At 42.0% G+C, this 18,644-nt stretch overlaps 1 protein-coding gene across 1 annotated transcript in view; it reads right to left on the bottom strand.

Annotated features, from left to right (window-relative positions):
- Nucleotides 1-347: 347 nt before the first annotated feature.
- Nucleotides 348-18,644, bottom strand: part of ZCWPW2 (zinc finger CW-type and PWWP domain containing 2) — a 778,017-nt gene continuing 759,720 nt past the window's right edge. Inside the window, exon 12 of the mRNA XM_086939915.1 lies at nucleotides 348-497. Within this exon, the coding sequence (XP_086796041.1) occupies nucleotides 348-497 (150 nt within the window). The remainder of the gene's footprint in view (nucleotides 498-18,644) is intronic.

Below are 18,644 nucleotides of genomic sequence, written 5' to 3' on the forward strand. Positions count from 1 at the left end.
GAAAATAAAAAGAAACTTGGTACTTCATGTACCTAACAAACTTATAACAAAACAATGTTTATACCAATGTTCTTTCAAACGTGTAATACAAATTCCCTAAATATCATCTGACATAAATATCTTGTCTAAATACCACCTCACTGGAGCTAATAATAGAACACCTACACACAATAGGACGGTATTTTGCAAATAATATTTCGTACATGATATTCTTGGCTGACGATATTTATGTATATGATTTTCTGACAAATAACTCTTTCAAAAATATAACACTTTAATAATGACAAATCTGTGACATTGACTGTTTTTCATTAACGTGTATTAATTCTAAATATATATAATGACATCTAGAAACTGTCCTTGAATTCAGCCACAAACTCATCGATTTCTTTAAACTGCTCTGCTAAGCTGTCAAGGAACTCCGCAGGCTTGAACACTATTCCATCAATAATAAAGCAATCGTCTTCATCGCTATTCTCAAGTACTCCTTCACTGTACTAGCAAAGGAAAGAAGCAAAAAATATATTTGACCAATTAGAAAAACACTTAAGGCATCGGCAAAATTCAATTAAGTTCTATTTTTTTAGGTGAACTGCATAGCTATTGCAAATTAAGAAGCTTAAATATATAAAATAAAGACAAGTTATAATGGAGCAGCTTTTAAAATTACTGAGCTCCTCACCTTAGGGGGGCATATTTTGAAAGCAAAAATGATGCAGCGCAAAGCTGCCACCAATTTAGCAGTACTGCATCATTTAAAAAACGCAGGTATGCACTGGGTTCACAAGAATCCGGCACACCCCTGTATTTTCCCTTAAAAAAGCTGTCTAACCACTGTTGAGTCAAGCACAAGAAAAATATTAGCGAATTACAAGGGCCATATCATGATGGGCTGCGCTGCCTCAGTATAGACCTGGGCATCTCTTTTTTGCCTGCAAGGTTTCAAAGTTCAAATATTCAAACTCAGAATTTCACTGAGTTGATGCATGAACTTTAGATCGAATGAGCCGAAAACAGCGACAATTTCTTCTCACTCTTTCCAACTTGCTCGGTTTAAAGTTCATGCCCTAACTGGGAGAATTTCTGAGTTATATGTATGGACTTTAGATGCAGAGATTCTCATTAATGGGATTTTGTTATAGGGTAGGGGAGCAAGGCACCTTGCTGCACTGCCCTATTCCAAAGTGAAAGGGCAGGAATGCATTGAATTTAACCCCCTTGCTTGCCTTTTGCCCCTGAGCAATGCCCTTTTTTGGCTATTTGGGGTATTTTGCACTTAGGCCCCCATACCTTTTTGTCCACATAAGGTATCCATGCCAAAATTGCGTCCTTTTCTTCCAACATCCTGAGGATTCTAAAGGTACCCAGGGTTTGTAGATTCTATTGAATGGGACCCAGAAATTAGGTAAAATACAGCTACATTTTGGGTTTTTGGGGGAAAATGAGAAAAAAGTTCTGCAGAAGACAGCGTCTGTTTTTTCTCTGCAATTGGTATCAAGGAAGGGTTTGTGGTGCTGAAATCACCATCTTCCCAGCTTTCAGGATGAGGCATACTTTTGTCAGTAAACCAAAATGTTCGACACAGTTTTGTAATTTTACTTGGGCATTTGCCTATTTTTCCTGTTTTTTGTGCTTTCAACCACCTTCCAGTTAGTGGTAGAGATGGGTGTGAAACAAATAATGGACAACATTATGAATTCAGCAAGGGGTTATTTGTGTAGATCATTTAAGGTTTTCCTATAGAAAGTAACAGTTGAAATAAAAAAATATTGAAATTGAATTAAAAAAAACAGTATTTGTGCCTACATTTTCACCTGTAACTTCTTCTACCTTTGCTAGATTTTTAAAGCAATATACCATTATGTCTATGGGATGCTTGTGGTTGTGGGGATATATCAGGCTTGTAAGGTTCACCAAGAACCCAAAGTACCAGGAGCCAATAACTGCTGCACCTTGCAATGGTTTTTCATTGTGTACCGGGTGTACAGGAATTAATTTGGTAAAATATGAAGAGTGAAAAATAGCTATCAAGCTAACCTATGTATTTCCTAAATTGGATCAAGATATGGAGTTTAGAAGCAGTGGTTATTTGCACATCTCTGAATTTGTAGGTATCCATATTAGCATCTGAATTAGGGGGCATTTTTCTAAATATCTTCTTTTTCACAACCTGTCCTACATTTGGAAGGCAGAACGGCATAGAATGACAAATGGTAATAACACTTGTTCTACTATTCTGTGTTCCCCTATGTCTCCCTATAAAAACGGTACCTCACTTGTGTGGGTAGGCCTAGTGCCCGCGACAGGAAATAGCCCAAAACGCAACATGGATACATCACATTTTTCCACTGAAAACTGACCTTTTTATTGAAATGTGCCTAGCTGTGGATTTTAGAGCCTAGCTTAGCTGGTACCTAGGGAAACCCTGCCAACCTGAACCTTCTTTAAACCTAAACACCCAGGTATTCCAGGATAGGGTGATTTGTGTGGCACTCATCAGGTTCTGTTACCCAGAATCCCTTGCAAACATCAAACTATGTAAAAATAAAACCACATTTTCCTCAAATTTCTATGATGGAAAGTTCTGGAATCTACGGGGAGCCACAAAATCCCAACAACCTAGCATTCCGTTAAGTCTCTTGATAAAAATGGAACCTCACTTGTGTGGGTGGACTTAGTGCCCACGGCAGGAAACGACCCAAAACGTACTGTGGAGACTGCAAAATTATCAATCACAAAAAGACAAGGTTTTGCAAGGGAGTCACGGGCACTTTTGGTCCTGGGATTGGCTGCAATCTAGAGAAACCTACCAAACCCAGACATTTCTGAAAACTAGACAACCAGGGGAGTCCAAGGAGTTGCAGCTTGCATGGATTCTCCAGCGTTTCCCCCACAGAAATGTGAGCAAAATATAATTTGTTTTAGCAAAATTTGAGGTTTGTAGGGGATTCTGGATAAGAAAATATTGAGGGATCAATGCAAGCCACACCTCCCTGGACTTCCCTGGCTGTCTAGTTTTCAGAAATGTCTGGGTTTGGCAGGTTTCCCTAGAGGGCAGCTAAGCATGGGACCAAAAGCGCAGGTGAATCCCTCACACAACCATGTCTTTTTGTTATCGAGAATTTTGAAATCTCCACATGACGTTTTGGGCCAGTTCCTGTTGTGTACCCTTGGCCCACCTACAGTGGTGGGGTTGCATTTTTTTCAGGAGACCTGGGGGAATGCTGGGTGGTAGGAGATTTGTGTGGGCTTGGTGATCCCACAACTTTCCCACACAGGAATGCGAGGAAAACATGATTTTTATAGACAAAATGTAAGGTTTGACAGGGATTCTAAATAAGAAAATCTTGGGGAATACATGCAAGGCACACCTCCCTGGACTCCCCTGGGTGTCTAGTTTTCAGAACTGTCTGGGTTTGGTAGGTTTTCCTAGATTTCCGCCGAGGGGCAGAAAGACTAGGGCTATTTTTCATGGGAGAGGTGCATTGGCATTGCCCATTATTGGCAACCCACACCTCTCTTTTATTAAAAAACAAATCCCTGGTGTCTAGTGGGCTTTCTATTCCCGGGGACAGATCGGGGGTAATAACCCCCATCTGCCCCCTAATGGCACACAGAAAGACTGTCCCTTTTTTGTTAGGGAGTTGGGAGCATTGGCATGCCCATTTTGGGCAGCCCCCACCCCTACATATTCAAAAAATAAATCCCTGCTGCCTAGTGAGCTTTCTGCTAGTACCTTCATATGCCCCCTGGGGGGGGGGGGGGGCAGAAAGACTTCTGTTGTTATAATTGCAGGTGGGGGCATAGCCGTGCCCATTGTGGGCAGCCCCTCTACCTCTTTTATAATAAAAAAAAGATCCCTGGAGTCTAGAGGGCTTTCTGCCCCCCTGGGGGGCAGATCGGGGTAACAACTCCCATTTGCCTAAAGGGGGGGCAGAAAGACTGTCCCGTTTGTGTTGGACGGTGGGTGCATTGGCATGCCCATTGTGGGCAGCCCCACGCCTCTATTATCAACTATTATTTTAAAAAAAAACAATCCCTGGTGCCTAGTGGGCTTTCTGCCCACCCCACAGGGGAGGGGCAGATTCGGGACTAGTGCCCCCAACTGTGCCCCAGGGGGCAGAAAGACTGCAACAGAATTTGGGAGGGGTGGAGCCATTATAATACCCACTTAGAGGAGCCCCCAACCCTAAGTTTGCCCACACAAAAAATCACTGGTGTCTAGTGTATTTTTTGCCCTCCCGGGGGGGGGGGGGCAGATTGAGGGCTATTGCCCCCATCAGAACCCCAGGGGGGACAGAAAGACTGTGCCAATATTGGGGGGGCATTATAATGCCCATTTACGGCAGCTCCCACCCCCAAATCCTAGGAGTTGTTTTCCTTTTTCTGTATATGCTTCAGAATGCAGCACACATGGAAAGAGGAATCAACATATTTCTCCACGTTAAGCCTCACCTCAGAAGGCATATGGATTTGGCACTTCCCCGGGTTTACATCACTTTGTAAATCTGGGGCAGTGTCAAATTCCATGGGTGTTTCATGGGAAAACCCACTGCGACACTCAGGGAATGCCTCCCAGACTTAGAGTAAGGTGACGCAGTGATTTGGTACGCGCTGCCTTAATCATGATTAATGAGGCCACTCAAAGCCACACAGGATGGCTTTGCATGGATTCATAAATCGAAATGAGAGCCCTGTGTTACTCATGTACCACTTTACATGGTGAAAAAGTGACAAAGAGCTCCATAAATAAGCCCCCTCTCAGGCACTCAGTTCTTTACTGAGTCATCATGTTATGGGTCCTGCATGCATCGTCATGAAATGGCAATTTCCACAAAATTATTAAGTCAATATTTCCTTGGCTGCGCAAAGTGAATGGCTGTCTGGCGTGCCTGCTGTATTTTCTGGCTGCACTATGACCTTTTTAGCAGTCTCGCCATAGAGACCTCCAGCTGTCTGTAAAACATTGTATAACATACTTCACGGATCAATCCTTGCTGATGATTATATGGCCTTCTTGCAATCTCAGTTCCTTGCACTTTATTGATGGCTTGCCTCCCAATTTAGTGTCCCCCCCCCCAGCCCACCTCTATCCTCAGAACAAAGGGCCAGATGCGCAAAGAGTAGGAATAGCGAGTGCATCTGATTTGCTATTTAGAAATCCCTATTCCTTATGTATGAAACTTTTTGCAATTCTTAGTGGGTCACAAATTGACCCATCTTGTGAATATTACTGAGATAGGTTGCAGTTTGTGACCCATTAGGAATGTCTGTCATCACAGGGATCGAAGCCTGCTGGGGTCAGCAGACCACCATGTCTGTGATTGTCTTTAAATAAAGATTTTTTTTGTTGAAATGCAACCCGTTTTCCTCAAAAGAAAAAGAGATGTGTTTCAACAATAGAATGAAACGTTTTGTTTTTCATTTTTTATTTGAGAGTAGGCAGTGGTCATGCGACCACTGCGAGCTCTAAAAAAATGTGTTTCTAACATTCACAAATGGGAAGGGGACCCATTCCAATTTGCGAGTGCATTATCACCAACTTTTTGTTGATGGTAAAATATCAATGTATTGCAACCACATTTCGGTCAAAAAATCTTGATACATAACACTGGAAATTGCTATTTGGAAGGAATGCCCCTTCCAAATAGCGATTTTTACACCCAAACTGCAATTCTGGAGAATCGCAATATCACGAAAAGCATTCATACATCGGATCCTAAGGACCAGATGTACACAGTATTTTTCCAGTCGATTAAGAGGAAAAAGCAATAGTGGAAGGTTCCCAAGTTGACAGCACCTAGTCAAGGATTCTCCAAAAAATTATTGTCTTAAGGACCCACCCCCTAGTACCCGGGGCAGTCTGTGTGCACACTCCACAACACCCACTGTTACAGTGTCGGTTCAAAACATGAACTATGAGATAATTTGAGAAAAGGTCAAGGTGCACCACTTAAACGTTCTTTGAAAACTGTTATCTCTATTCAGGTAAAACAGTAATGATCACAGCAACTATTTCTTATATTCTTGAGTTTTCTTTATTCAATTCAGTTGAGAAACTACACACAGGGTCTACAGCCGACGCGTTTCGTCCTCAAGGGACTTCTTCAGGGCAAAGTTGTAATTGATGGTGACATCACTGGATCTTCTCCCGTTATCCAGGGGTATATATCTTTGTCCGCGATGTTGCACTATAGTACGTTGGGCATCTATTTATTTTTGATTCTTTTCCAGAGGATCAATATCTCTGTTGAACAGTGTAGGTCTATTCAAAATTGAACATTACACCGGTAGTATGATAAGTTTCAATATAATACTTTCAAGCCACATCCAAATGAGGATAATTATCCCAAAAATATTGAACCAAGGTAGACGAGTAAGAGAAGCTCCGTCTGTCGTCTTCTAGAACTTTTTCTACTGATTCCTCTTTTTAGTCGAAGAGTAAATAGTAGTTTTATTCTCAGGAAAATCTTAGTCAAATAAACTGTCGCATCCCCTGGTTCGTCCGTGGCTCGATGAGAAAAGGGAAGAGAGACATCCACCTCCGTCGAATTCCTGCACGGGAATGAATATATAATGGCGCAGTACAGTGGGTACCTGCACTGCGCCATTATATAGTCATATTTTCAGACTATCAGGCATCATTTTAATCTTGACACTAGGACAGTGCCTATTAAACATATTTTCTGCCCTAGTAGGCAATTTTAAATTCTCTTTTTTTTTTTACAAATTTTTATAGGGATTTTTAAATTTTTACATCACCATTGCCCCTCCCTCCCCTCCCCCTGCCGCCCGGTACAGCTAGAGCAGTAAAAAAACAAAGAAATTATACAGAAAATTTTTCAAAAACAAAAATTTAAAAAAATAAAAACAAATATATATATAAAAAAAGGAATATACAGGCTTCGAAGGATAAAGAATAAAAAACAAAAAGCAAAAAGAAATACATTGTTACATTCCAAAACACTTGTTGCGTCTCTACCGTATTGATCTATGCTGGGCTCAATAGCCATAATCTAACTGGGTCCCAAATTTTTAATCCCATTATTTTTTTCCTTATACCTTTCCGGCTATAAATGGCATTTTCAAGATTATATGTAGCTAAAAAGCGCATCCGCCACTGTTGAAATGTTGGTGGATATTGATCCAGCCATGCGGAAGTCAAACAGATTCTTAAGACTGCCATAGCAATATATATGAGTCCCTGCATGGCAATGGGTCTACTAACTTGGTCTACTCCTAACATGATTTCTGCTGTGCTAATCTCTATATCGACATCGAATATTTCAGATAGGAAGTTGGAAACTTCTTGTTTAATATTATCTAAAGTATGACATGTAGCCAACATATGTATCAGATCGACTTTAGGTCGATTGCATCTTGGACGGAGAGTCCCTTTCCCTTCCCCCCATTTTGAATTTTTTTCGGGAGTATAATATAAGTCGAAAAAAGTTTTATAGAACTGAGCTTGCAGCTTGGTCGACATTAAAATTGTGCTGGATAGTTCGAGTGCTTTGTGGGCTAAATCCTCTGTGATATTGATCTTATTTTGCCAGATATTTGCATGTTTATCGATATCGTCTGGTAGTACAGCAACTAGGTCTTTATAAATGTCTCCAATTTTTACACTGGCGGAGCTGACCACAGTGTTAATTGTGGGAATTGTTTTAAAGCAACCATTAGATCCCCCTTTTTGAGGATAAAATCTCTTGATTGCAAAAACTTTAAAAAGTCATGCGAATTCAGCCCATATTTGTTTTTTAGCGATTCAAATGAACAAAAACCCGTTGAATCGTAAAATTATCCAAATTGCGATATTCCTAAACTAACCCATCGCCGCATACAGGAATCCATAAATATTTCGGGCAGATTGGTGTTGTTTTCTATTGGAGTATAAAATGAAAATCTACCAATCCCCAGATGTTTCCGAACCATATTCCAGACTGTATAGATACCCTTAAGGGTTTTAAATCGTTCTTTTTTTAGATGACATTCATAGGATAATTTCCAAAGGTGATTATTGGCGTTATTACCCAAAATTAGTTCCTGTGGCGTTGGAGTCGAGCTGATGGGCATTGACTCTTGTTTGGGGGTTAGCAGTAAACGACTGTATTTGATGGTTGTAGCCCACCAATACAATTTAATATTAGGGAGGGCAAGGCCACCTCTATCCCTTGAGTGTGTGATATGTTTATAAGCTCTTCGTGTTTTTCCATAGCCCCAGACGAAGCGAGATAGCATATTATCTATTTGATTAAAGAGTGTTAGGTCAAAGTTAAGACAAATTGCCCGGAAGAAGTACAAAAATGTAGGCAAAAAAAACATTTTAATGAGATTGCATCTTCCGATTATTGTTAAATGCAGGTTGTGAAGTCTCAATAATGTTTTATTAGTCTGTTTCACTAAAGGGTCTAGGTTGAGGGCCACTAGTTTATTCAGATCGGATGTGATAATAATGCCAAGATATAATGCATTATCAGTGACTCTTACATCATCGCAACTGCTGTTATTATTTATTACAATCTGGGTTTTAGTTTGATTTAATTTGTATCCCCAAAACTCCCCCCGAACTTTTTAGCTTCTTCCTCCATTATCCTTACTGTTGTAATTGGATCAGATGTAACAATCGCAATATCATCTGCAAAGGCTAGAGTTTTAGTTTCATCATTCGATGTCTTAATGGGTAGTATGGACGGATTAATTTCTAGCTTTGCGATAAAGGGATCAATGTAGATGGCAAAGAGTAGAGGGGAACAAGGACACCCTTGTCTTGTACCTCTCGTCACTTTGATGATATCCGATGTTACCCCATTAATCATAACGACCGCTTCTGGAGCAATATACATTTTCTGTACTGCTTGAATAAAATGATCCCCGATCCCACTCTTTGCCATGACCGACCATAGATATTGCCAGGAGACCCTATCGAATGCTTTTTCAGCATCTAATAAAATTAGGCCCATAGGGTCTCCTGCTACCTCGGCAATGTCAAAGACAGTTATCACCCTCTGGACGTGATCTGTGGTTGATCTTCCAGGGACGAACCTGTGTTGTCTAACAGATACAATTTTGTGAATTAGAGGTGCCAATCTGCTTGCTAACAGTTTGGAATATATTTTGGAGTCGTTGTTAATTAGGGTAATAGGACGGTATGTGCCTAATTCCGTGGGATCTTTATTTTTTTGGGGGAACACTATAATTTTTGCACGTGCCCAAGAAGCCGGAGGATTTCCATTCATCAAGACCTGGGTAAACAACTGGGTTAAAATGTCTTTGAGTGGGCTACTAAATCTGACATAAAATTCCACGGGAATACCGTCTAGACCTGATGCCTTACCAGATGGAAGACTGCGTATGGACAGTAAAATTTCTATCCAGTCAGGAGTTTTAGCGAGAATTCCCTCATCTGCTTTGGATAGGTAGGGCCTTATATCCGAAATTAGATACTCGTCGATGTTATCTTGTTTAATATCTGTTTCAGAATAAAGCTCTGCATAATATCTCCTAAAGGCGTCCCTTATATCGTTTGTATCATGAGTTAGGCCGAGAACGGGGTCTCTTATAGATTTGATCGTATTTTTAGAATTTTGTTCTCTTACACTAACAGCTAATTGGTGCCCTATCGGTTCACTCCATTCATAGATGTTTTCCCTATTTGCAGTAGCTTTGATGATTGCTTTACCGGTGAATATTTCAGATATTAAGTTTTTTGCTATCGCTACATCTCTAATGGCCTCTTCAATGTTGTTCCCCCCTTGAAGTAATCTAATTAGATCTTCTTCTTTTCTGGCCAGATTCTCCTCTAGATCTTTTAAGTTTTGTTTGGCTTCTTTGTTATTTTGGATAGAAAATCTAAGGGTTTCCCCCCTTATCCCTGCCTTTAATGAATCCCATCCCACCTCTAGCGGGGCGCTACCCATGTTGAAACCTAAAAATTCTGGGATCCATTGTTTCATATGGGTACAATATTTATCGTTGGCTAGCAGAGCTCTTTCAAAGGTCCAGTTACTGCGATCAGATTTAGTAATATCAATATCAAAACTCAAAAGCAGAGGATTATGGTCTGAAAAAACCCTCGACAGCCTATTTATAGAGCATTTAGATAGGATTACATTAGAGATGAATATATAATCCAATCTAGCCAGTTTGCGATGGGGGTGGGAAAAAAAGGTATACCCGTGATTCTGTGGTGTTTTCATCTCCCAACAATCTACCAGCCCATGAACATGACAAATGTCCAACAAGGCCTTGTAAGTTCTAGGTTTCCGGCCTAGATATTTAAATGTTAGATCAGAAAGCCAAATTGGTGGGAGATTGATGTTGATATCCCCACACATGATCATAGGAACAGGCCAGTGTGCCAGTTCGTTAGATAGGAACTGTAACAATGTTGGATCGTCTGTAACATTGCCATAGTTTGAAGAGACTGTAAATTTTTTCCCACTTACACCTTGACACTCTGTAATAGCCCAACTGCCATATGGGTCTGAAGCTGATCTTAAAAAACTTAAACCCCCACCTCGCGCTAAAATAGCTACCCCCGAGTTTTATTTGGTTGGGTGGTGGCAACAACTACTCTGTATCCCAGGTCTTTAAACAGATGTCTCTGTGACCCCTCTATATGCGTTTCTTGAAGACATATTATTTCTGCTCCTATTGAGTGTAAACCTATTGCTAATCTTTGCCTTTTTTTTATATCGTTGAGCCCACATATATTCATTGTTAATATTCTCAATTTAGCCATTTATTTTATAACTTTGGTATACTACTAATAAAATTACGTATTTTTTTTTTGTTTGTTTTTAAAAAAATCTTTTTAAGCCTGATCATAGATTCCACCCTTTCAATTTGCCTGTACCGTGGCCCCCTTCCCCCTCCCCCGTCTTCCCCGCAATAGCTAGGACCCACCCTCCCTCCCCCCTCCCCCCCTCCATCTAATGGGGCTACCTGTTGCCCGTAGGCCCAGGTTGTTGGCATCTCGCTGATCCTTCGGAAGTTGGTGGCTCTAGGCCCTAACCCCTGTAACTTCTGAAGGGCTGATAGTCATAGTCGGTGATTTTAATCACCGATTGTCGTTTATAGGCATTTAATTATTCCACTATAATACTACCCGTCAACCCCCTTTTTTTTAAGGAGATTCTCAGCTCACCCTCTCTACCTATGTCTCGACCCATTGGCTGTAAACATATGATCACTATTTGTTGCATTTTTTCCCTTTGGAAAGATTTGCTTTGTCTTTACTGTGGTCGGAGATCTCTTCAAAATAGGATTGCGCTTGAATTTCGCTGGAAAAGCTTCTTGTTGTGCCGTTGAATATAACTTTTAGTCTGGCTGGATTCAGTAAGAAGACTGTTGCGCCAATTTTTTCAAATGGGGAAAAAAGTTGCCGTAGTCGCCATCTTCTCTCGACCGTTGCATGGGCAAAATTGGGTCTGCTAAAAATAGCATATCCTTTGTATTGTCTTTTATTAGTCGGTCTTGCCAAGTCAAAGATTGCTTCCCGTAAAAGAAAGTTTCCGAAATTGACAAGCATTGCTCTAGGAAATTGCTCTGATCCTTGTGACCTTTTGTTGATGGTAAAGGGAAAGCGATGGACTCGCTGAATCTCCTTCTCCCAATCCCATGAAGCAAGCTCGGGAAATGAGTCTTTAAACAGGGATAGCATATAACTCCTTGGATCATTCCCCTCAATTCCCTCGGGGATCCCCAGTATGCGTAAATTATTACGGCGAGCCCGGTTTTTATGGTCCTCTACCTTCGTCATTAGATCCCGAATAATCTCTTCTTGTGATTGGCCTTGTTTCTGCAGAGCCAGGACGTCGGTTTCAAGATTCTCCGTGCGTTGTTCGACCGAGGCCATTCTATCTGAAATTTCCAAACATGTTTGGCCTACTTTACTGATTGCTCCTTGGAGTTTCTTGTTGTCAGATTTGACGTCCTGTTGAAACTTCTTTATTGAGTTAAATACATCTACCAGGGATGGTTCACTAACCACCAAATCATCGCCTTTTAATTTTGGTTTTATTTTGGAGTGCGACTTAGTCATAGCGTGTGAGGAAGTGTTCCTATGTTTTTGGTCAGGTTGATGGCATAATTCTACGTTACTTCCTTGGTCTGTAGTATCTTCATCCACCAGTTTGTTTTGTCTCCTTTGTCTTCTTTTTTTTTTTTCTTGTTTTTTTTCAGCACTATTATCTTTAGGAGAGTTGTTTTTTTTGGAGCTAGTGTTGGAATCTGATGAATCGTTGGAGTCTGTGTGTATTTCTTTGTGTCGTAGTCCTGGAGGTTCACTTGAAGTTGACATCCCTGTCTCATAGATTTCAGACTCTGATATTGATTCAAGCTCAGATTCTAGGTCCGTTCCCGGCTTATTTATATTAGGAATATTAGGGATGTTTGAGTTTGAGTTTGGCATAGGGTTTAGGTTTAAGTCACTTGCATCCTCCAAGTGTGCTAAGTTTTTTGTCACTATACTTCTTGCATTTATTGATGATAATGCTTCTGGGGCGCCATGACGGGTCCCCTTCTTCGTCTTGTTTGCCCTTTTCACAGGATTCTGTTTTATCCTTGGGATCTGAGAGTCTGGCGCTCGTGGTACAATTAGGGGTGCCCTGAGATCCATTCTTGATACCCGCCTCTGAAGTGCCATGATGCTTGCTCAAAATATCTATTTTCCTCTGAATTTCAGGTATAGTACTTTCGTTGATATCTATTTCTACCAGGTCCGGTCGATAGGCGGGTTCTTTAGAAACGGAACAGAAAATTGTTGAAATCCGTGGCTGGGAATCCTGTGACAACCCACTTGACTTAGCAGCTGATTTTAGGTTTTTGATTGCCTGCAATCGCTTTGCTTTTTTTACCTGTAATTCTATTTTGGCTTGCGTCAGTTGGATTTCCGGACTATTTTCCTGCTCGTAAGTTTGTTTTTTACTTTTTCTTTGCCTCTTTCACTTGTTTTTTCCTTTTCTTTGTCTTTCGATCTGTCTTTCGGTTGGTCTTTCTCTTTCTCTTTCTCTCTCTCTTTTTCTTTTCTTTTTTCCCGGTTTTTATCTTTTTCTTCTTTACTTTTTGCCCCCCTGGTCTCAACCTGCCGTATCGTATTCCCCTGTCCTTGAATTTCGGACTCTTCCAGAATCTCCTGAGTGTTTACTTCCTGCTGTAGATTAATTATATTTTTGTCTTTAGCATTTAGGTCGTGATGTTGATTCTGTTTACTCAGACCGGATCCTTCACCTTGAAGCGTGCCGGCGGTTGCCATGTTAAATACTTGATTGAACCCCTGCCTCTCCTTTTTTTTTTGACTGTGCTTACGATTAGATTGCACTGAAAGAGTGAAGGCAATTGTTACTGCAGCCGCTGTATATTTCGAATACCTGGGTAAGGACAGAAAGTTATGTGCCCTGCTCAAAGCACCGCCACTTGCTGACAGTAATCCGGAGCGGCCCGAGGTATTTTCCAAGCTCCCCAAGCCGTGTATGATAAAGGTGTCACCTGCATCCGTCTTTCTCTTCGGATTGGGACACGCTGTCATGCAGTATTATATTGTAGTATAGTATTAAGATCTTGTGAGATTGAACAATTAATCAGTTAGGCTGTTGAGCTATTATTAACTCGCCACACTTCGCCACACCGCATAGCACCCGACTACTTACTGCAAATTTGCTGGATGCCGGATGCATGAATGCTGTTGGATGCTGTTGGGTGCTAAATTCGGCGGTGAACACCCTTGCTCAACCCTTCGTATGTTTGACAGGTTTTTTTTTTAAAGTCTTTAGCAGTCACTCACAGTCTCAAACAGTCTCTCACAGTTCTCGGTATATATCTATTATTCCCCCGAATGTGACTGTATCTTGCAGCGTGTCTTTATAATGTCTTTACAGTGAATAGCAAAAAATCAGAATTTAGGACACTTTGGACAATTACTACTGCAGCAACTGCTGTCTGTCTGTCTGTCTCTGACAGAGCCAACTGGCAGAGATTTAAATAGTTTGGAGTTTAGAGTGACACAAAACATCGCATGGTCTAACTTGGCTTGAGAGACAAAACTTGGCTTAAGATTTTCTTTTGAGGTTATAGCTGGTCTCTCGCTATTGTAGGGGGTATTATTATATATTATTATATATTAAATGTGAAATTGTTGTATTTGTTTTAGCTTTTTTACCCTTACTCGCCTTTTCGGTGTCAGGATGACAGGACTCTGGATTTCCAACTCTCCGAATGAAACCTCGGGCCTCCTCTTGGGCTGATGATTGACTCTCTCGCCTCTCTCTCTCCTGCCGCTGCTTTGGCTGGCTTAGTCGGCTCAGCTCGGCTCGGCTCGTCAACTCGTCTGTTCGTTTCAGCCTGAGTCTCTCTCCTCTGCAGCTGGATCAAAGCACCGCACTTGACCCCAGCTGATGCGTGAGTGCGGGATGGGGTGCCGGGAGTAAGAATCAGGGAATCAAGCACCTTTCACTCGGCAAGTCTCCCTCTCCCTCCACACGGCCCACAAACAGTGCTCGAGTCTTTACGGGAGGGGGATCCGACCCAATCCCCGACACAATGCAGCCGCTGATTCCAACTCTGACTCCGACCCTGCCGCCACCACTGCTGCCGGCCCAGCCGACGACACCGCTGATGCCGACGACCTCCAGCTCCGGCACCGGCACCAGCGACCACTCCCTCGATGATCCCTCGACGATCTCTGATGACCCAACACGTAACCCAACACGCCTGTGACTCGGGTGAGTAAACGCTACCCCCTCTGCACACTGGAACACCGGCACACGCATCCGTCGATTTCAGTGCAATTGGGTTGTTCAGGTCATTACTAGCGGACGGAGCATTCTTTCTCGTAGCCCTGCCCTGCTAACAGTCCATAGTTGACGACAAACCACAACAGGGGTCAAGAGCTAGGTAGAGCTCGACCTACTCCTCACGGACTCGCGGACGCCATCTTGGCCCCTAATTTTAAATACTCTCACTCACTTTTTTCACAGCACTGCACACCATCAGCACCACTTGAAATACACTGTGGCTAGAGGTCTATCTCGGAAATCCATCTCTGCACCATCATTAGATGGGTTGGGCGAGATTTGGATCCACCATCCGTATCCCACGTGATGATATTCCGCCATAAGGGTGGGCTGATGGGAGTTTTTCAGCCCAGTGTAATTTCATTTTGTTGTTACATGATCCCTTTGTCTTTAGCTTCAGAACAGCACACATTTAGCATTGTGACCAGACATCTCCTGTTATTTTCATTAGGTCTATTTGCTACCCACAAGGAATCGCTAAGTTTCATACATTACAAAAACTGATTTCCTACTATTGGTACATCTAGCCCGGAGCTATGGTGTAATCTTAAACTGCTTATTAATATGAATACTTGTTTGACAGTCCAAGGGATTGTGTGCATTGATTGGTTGGTTAGTTTGTTCATACCTTTCATCGGCTCCCCATTTCTTCCTTCCCATTGCTCCTCTCCCACCTTCCCTAGTGCTTCAACTATTGTAAGTGCTAGACTGCACTCTTTTCTCTCTGTTTGCCCCACAGCCATTCCTAGTGCAAAGCCCGCTCTTTTCTCTCTCTATTTGCCACTCTTCCTTCCAACTCATTCCGACAGCCATTGTCAGTTGTTGGTGCTATGCTCTACCCCTTTTTTTCCCTCACTGCCAGAATTCTTTAGACTCCATCCCTTCCTTGCAGCCCACTGGAATTATGCGATTCCATGACTGACACTATTTTTGCATAATTAGGGATCTAACGAATTTGCCACATAACGTATTTACCACATAAACCATCATCAGCGGCATAATCTGCAGATTTTAAGAGGAAAAATAGTTTCTAGCTCTTGAAAGGGCTAGGCCCATAAGTTCGGGAACTGTTCTAAAATCATAATCTGAGGGTTCTTTTTAGCAGTATTTAAGCGTAGAGGGGAGAAAATAGTCAATAACGCGAATCAGTTCAACAGGAAATTCTCAGAACACATAGTAACCACAGATAACAACGCAAGGTTTGTTAATTTATTACTAAGCCAAAACTAACTGGATATAGAGACACCTCAAAATGAGAGTGTAGAAATACATCGGAATCTGCATTAAGCCAAATCTGCTAATAAAGTTGTGTCGATGTATCATGACCAAAACAATGAACTCAAGAAATAGGATGCAGAGGATCAGAAAGCATGAGTCCAATTTCCCTGCATTGAGGGGTTGATGAATATAAAACATCAATCTATCCCTACAATAGCGCTAAAGTGACATACCTACTTTAGCATCCTCAGGGAAATAAATAAAAGGTGTCAGCACTCAGAGTCTTCCTAAGAAGTCTCTCCACCATCGATGGGTCAAATAGCATAAAGCTATAGAGACAGTGCTCGTTCTGAGATGCTCTCTCTCTAAAGGCAGAGAAAAAGTGGGCTCTTTTCCCTACTTGCAACGTTCAATATTACAGGTATCTTCCCAAGAGTCCTTGCGGGTCCCACCTTCCGCTCCGACCTCGATCTCATAGGTACTTTTCCCCAGGACAGCAAAGTTACTGAAGGCAGGTTGACCTTGATTCCCTGGCCTTCTCCTATGTGAAAACACAATAATTTCCCTTATTGACTTTAGCTAGCGATGTATTCCCTTCTCTCCTTGCCTAACTGATAAAACAAAGACATTATTCTAGCTAACAAGGCAGTGCTTAATGTGAGCCGGTGCATTCCGTTGCTACGCACCGGCACCTTATTGTCAGCACCGGGGCTATGACTGTCTGCCATATGGTGGCGCTGTCCTGCTAATTTCAGTTTATTTCTTCAATTTGCATTAATAATGATTAATGCCTGCCTCCCAAGCCATTCTTCTAGCTTTCTGGGCCTTGAATAGTTTGTCACACTTGTAGGAGTGTGCAGATTAGTAGCTGTGTATGTACTTGTCATTGGCAGCTCTGAAATGGGTTATGTGAGGTTCAAGCTGTAGGGGCCTCCCGACGAGAGCCCCAGCACTTATCCTTTTACAAATCGAGCACTGTAACAAAGGTGCTTCTTTCACCTGCAATACAAATGTGAGATAGAACGAAATCCACAGCACACTTGAAATTCAAACTGTGCATTCTAAGGTGAGAGCTTCCAGGAAAATTGCATTTCTGCCCTACAAGATTCAGCTAACATAAGAGAAATAGCGTATGAGTGTTGTGAAATTGCATAGGAAATTAAGGCACGTTCAATTAATATTCCTGCCTACATGTAAAATGACATGATTAGTAAACACATTTAATAATAGTTGCACAACACAAATTCTTCATGTTAGTGTTTTCTGCTAGTTACATTTGCTATCTACATTAATTCTTCACATTGCTGTTCAGTGGCTTAAACACATCACATTTTACGTGATTACATTTCAAGGGCCTAACACCCTATGTTAACACGACAAAGAATTATAGGCGGTGCATTCTACAATTGTGATTATAATGCACCCCTACAAATAAAATGAGATTTCCGCTACATTAGTTCCCCCATCTGATGACCTGTGTCATTGTGGTAAATAAAATTATTACCCTATCGGAATTTCTATACTTAAACAAAGGGTCATGCATATAATGAGAGGTAGAGTCCGTGGTGTCCGATTCAAAAGGACTTTATTTCAGTAACTCGAGTTAAGGGAGAATCGGGTTCCATCACCACTAAGGTTCAGGAAGGATCGTCATCTGAACTTTATTCCCAGAGTACATTATTTATACGTTAAACATACATTAACTTGCATAGAGAAGGCGGAGCGCTCCAGGCGGAGCAAGTGAAAGAGAGATAAGAGCACATGGGCGTGTAAGAAGGCGTGTAAAAAAGGCGTACACGTGGGCGTTCACTTGAGAAGTCATAGGTGTGTCATAGGTGGGTGGATACGTGAAGGGGGTCTGAGTGGTCAGCTGGAACCTTTACCCTACTTGTGTGCGCCACTTGGTCATGACGTGGAATTGACGTGTAACTGGGGGGAAGCTGGGGGGAGCTGACTTTCATTCCAGTAGAGAAGCCGTGAGTGTCAGGACGACCTGCACGTCTGGTATTATCTGATATCTTGAGTTTGGAGGATGTATTATCTGAAGTAAAGGTCGCTCGAGCAAAGGTTGCGCATCACTAAGTGTCAGTGTGTGCATATATTTCTTCGTGCATTGCGTGGGGGCCATGGGCCTTCTATGGATGCGAGCTCTGTAAATCACATAAATGGAGACAGAAAGGCTGGGCCCTATCTTCTGCAGGCGGGTTATGTTAACCTTCTTCATTAAGCAGGAATGTGTTTCTGTGGAGCAGAGCAGATAACTGTAAGCAAAATACTGTCTTGGCAGGCCAGACTGGGCCCCTCTCAGCTGAGCAGAAAGTATGCAAGAGGTCAGGGATACATAGCTGAGCTGCAGCTTTCAGAGTGTCTGGAGGCACGGAGCCTGAATTCGGGTCCTGGCTCGGCTGAGCCACAAAACGGGTTCATCTCGACTTTTAAACGTGCACCATGCAAATACATTGGCAACATAGGCCTTAGTGCAGAATTAACGTTTCTTTCATGGAAGGCTTGGTAACTGACATTCTAATGTTGGACGGAAATGCAGAAGCATTATTATTACAGGCCTGAGAGGGAAAGTGCATGGGTGACATGAACATACATAGGGTACATGCAGGGGACACATTGGCCACG

Source organism: Lissotriton vulgaris, chromosome 10, assembly GCF_964263255.1.
Source record: "Lissotriton vulgaris chromosome 10, aLisVul1.2, whole genome shotgun sequence".
Lineage (NCBI taxonomy): Eukaryota > Metazoa > Chordata > Amphibia > Caudata > Salamandridae > Lissotriton > Lissotriton vulgaris.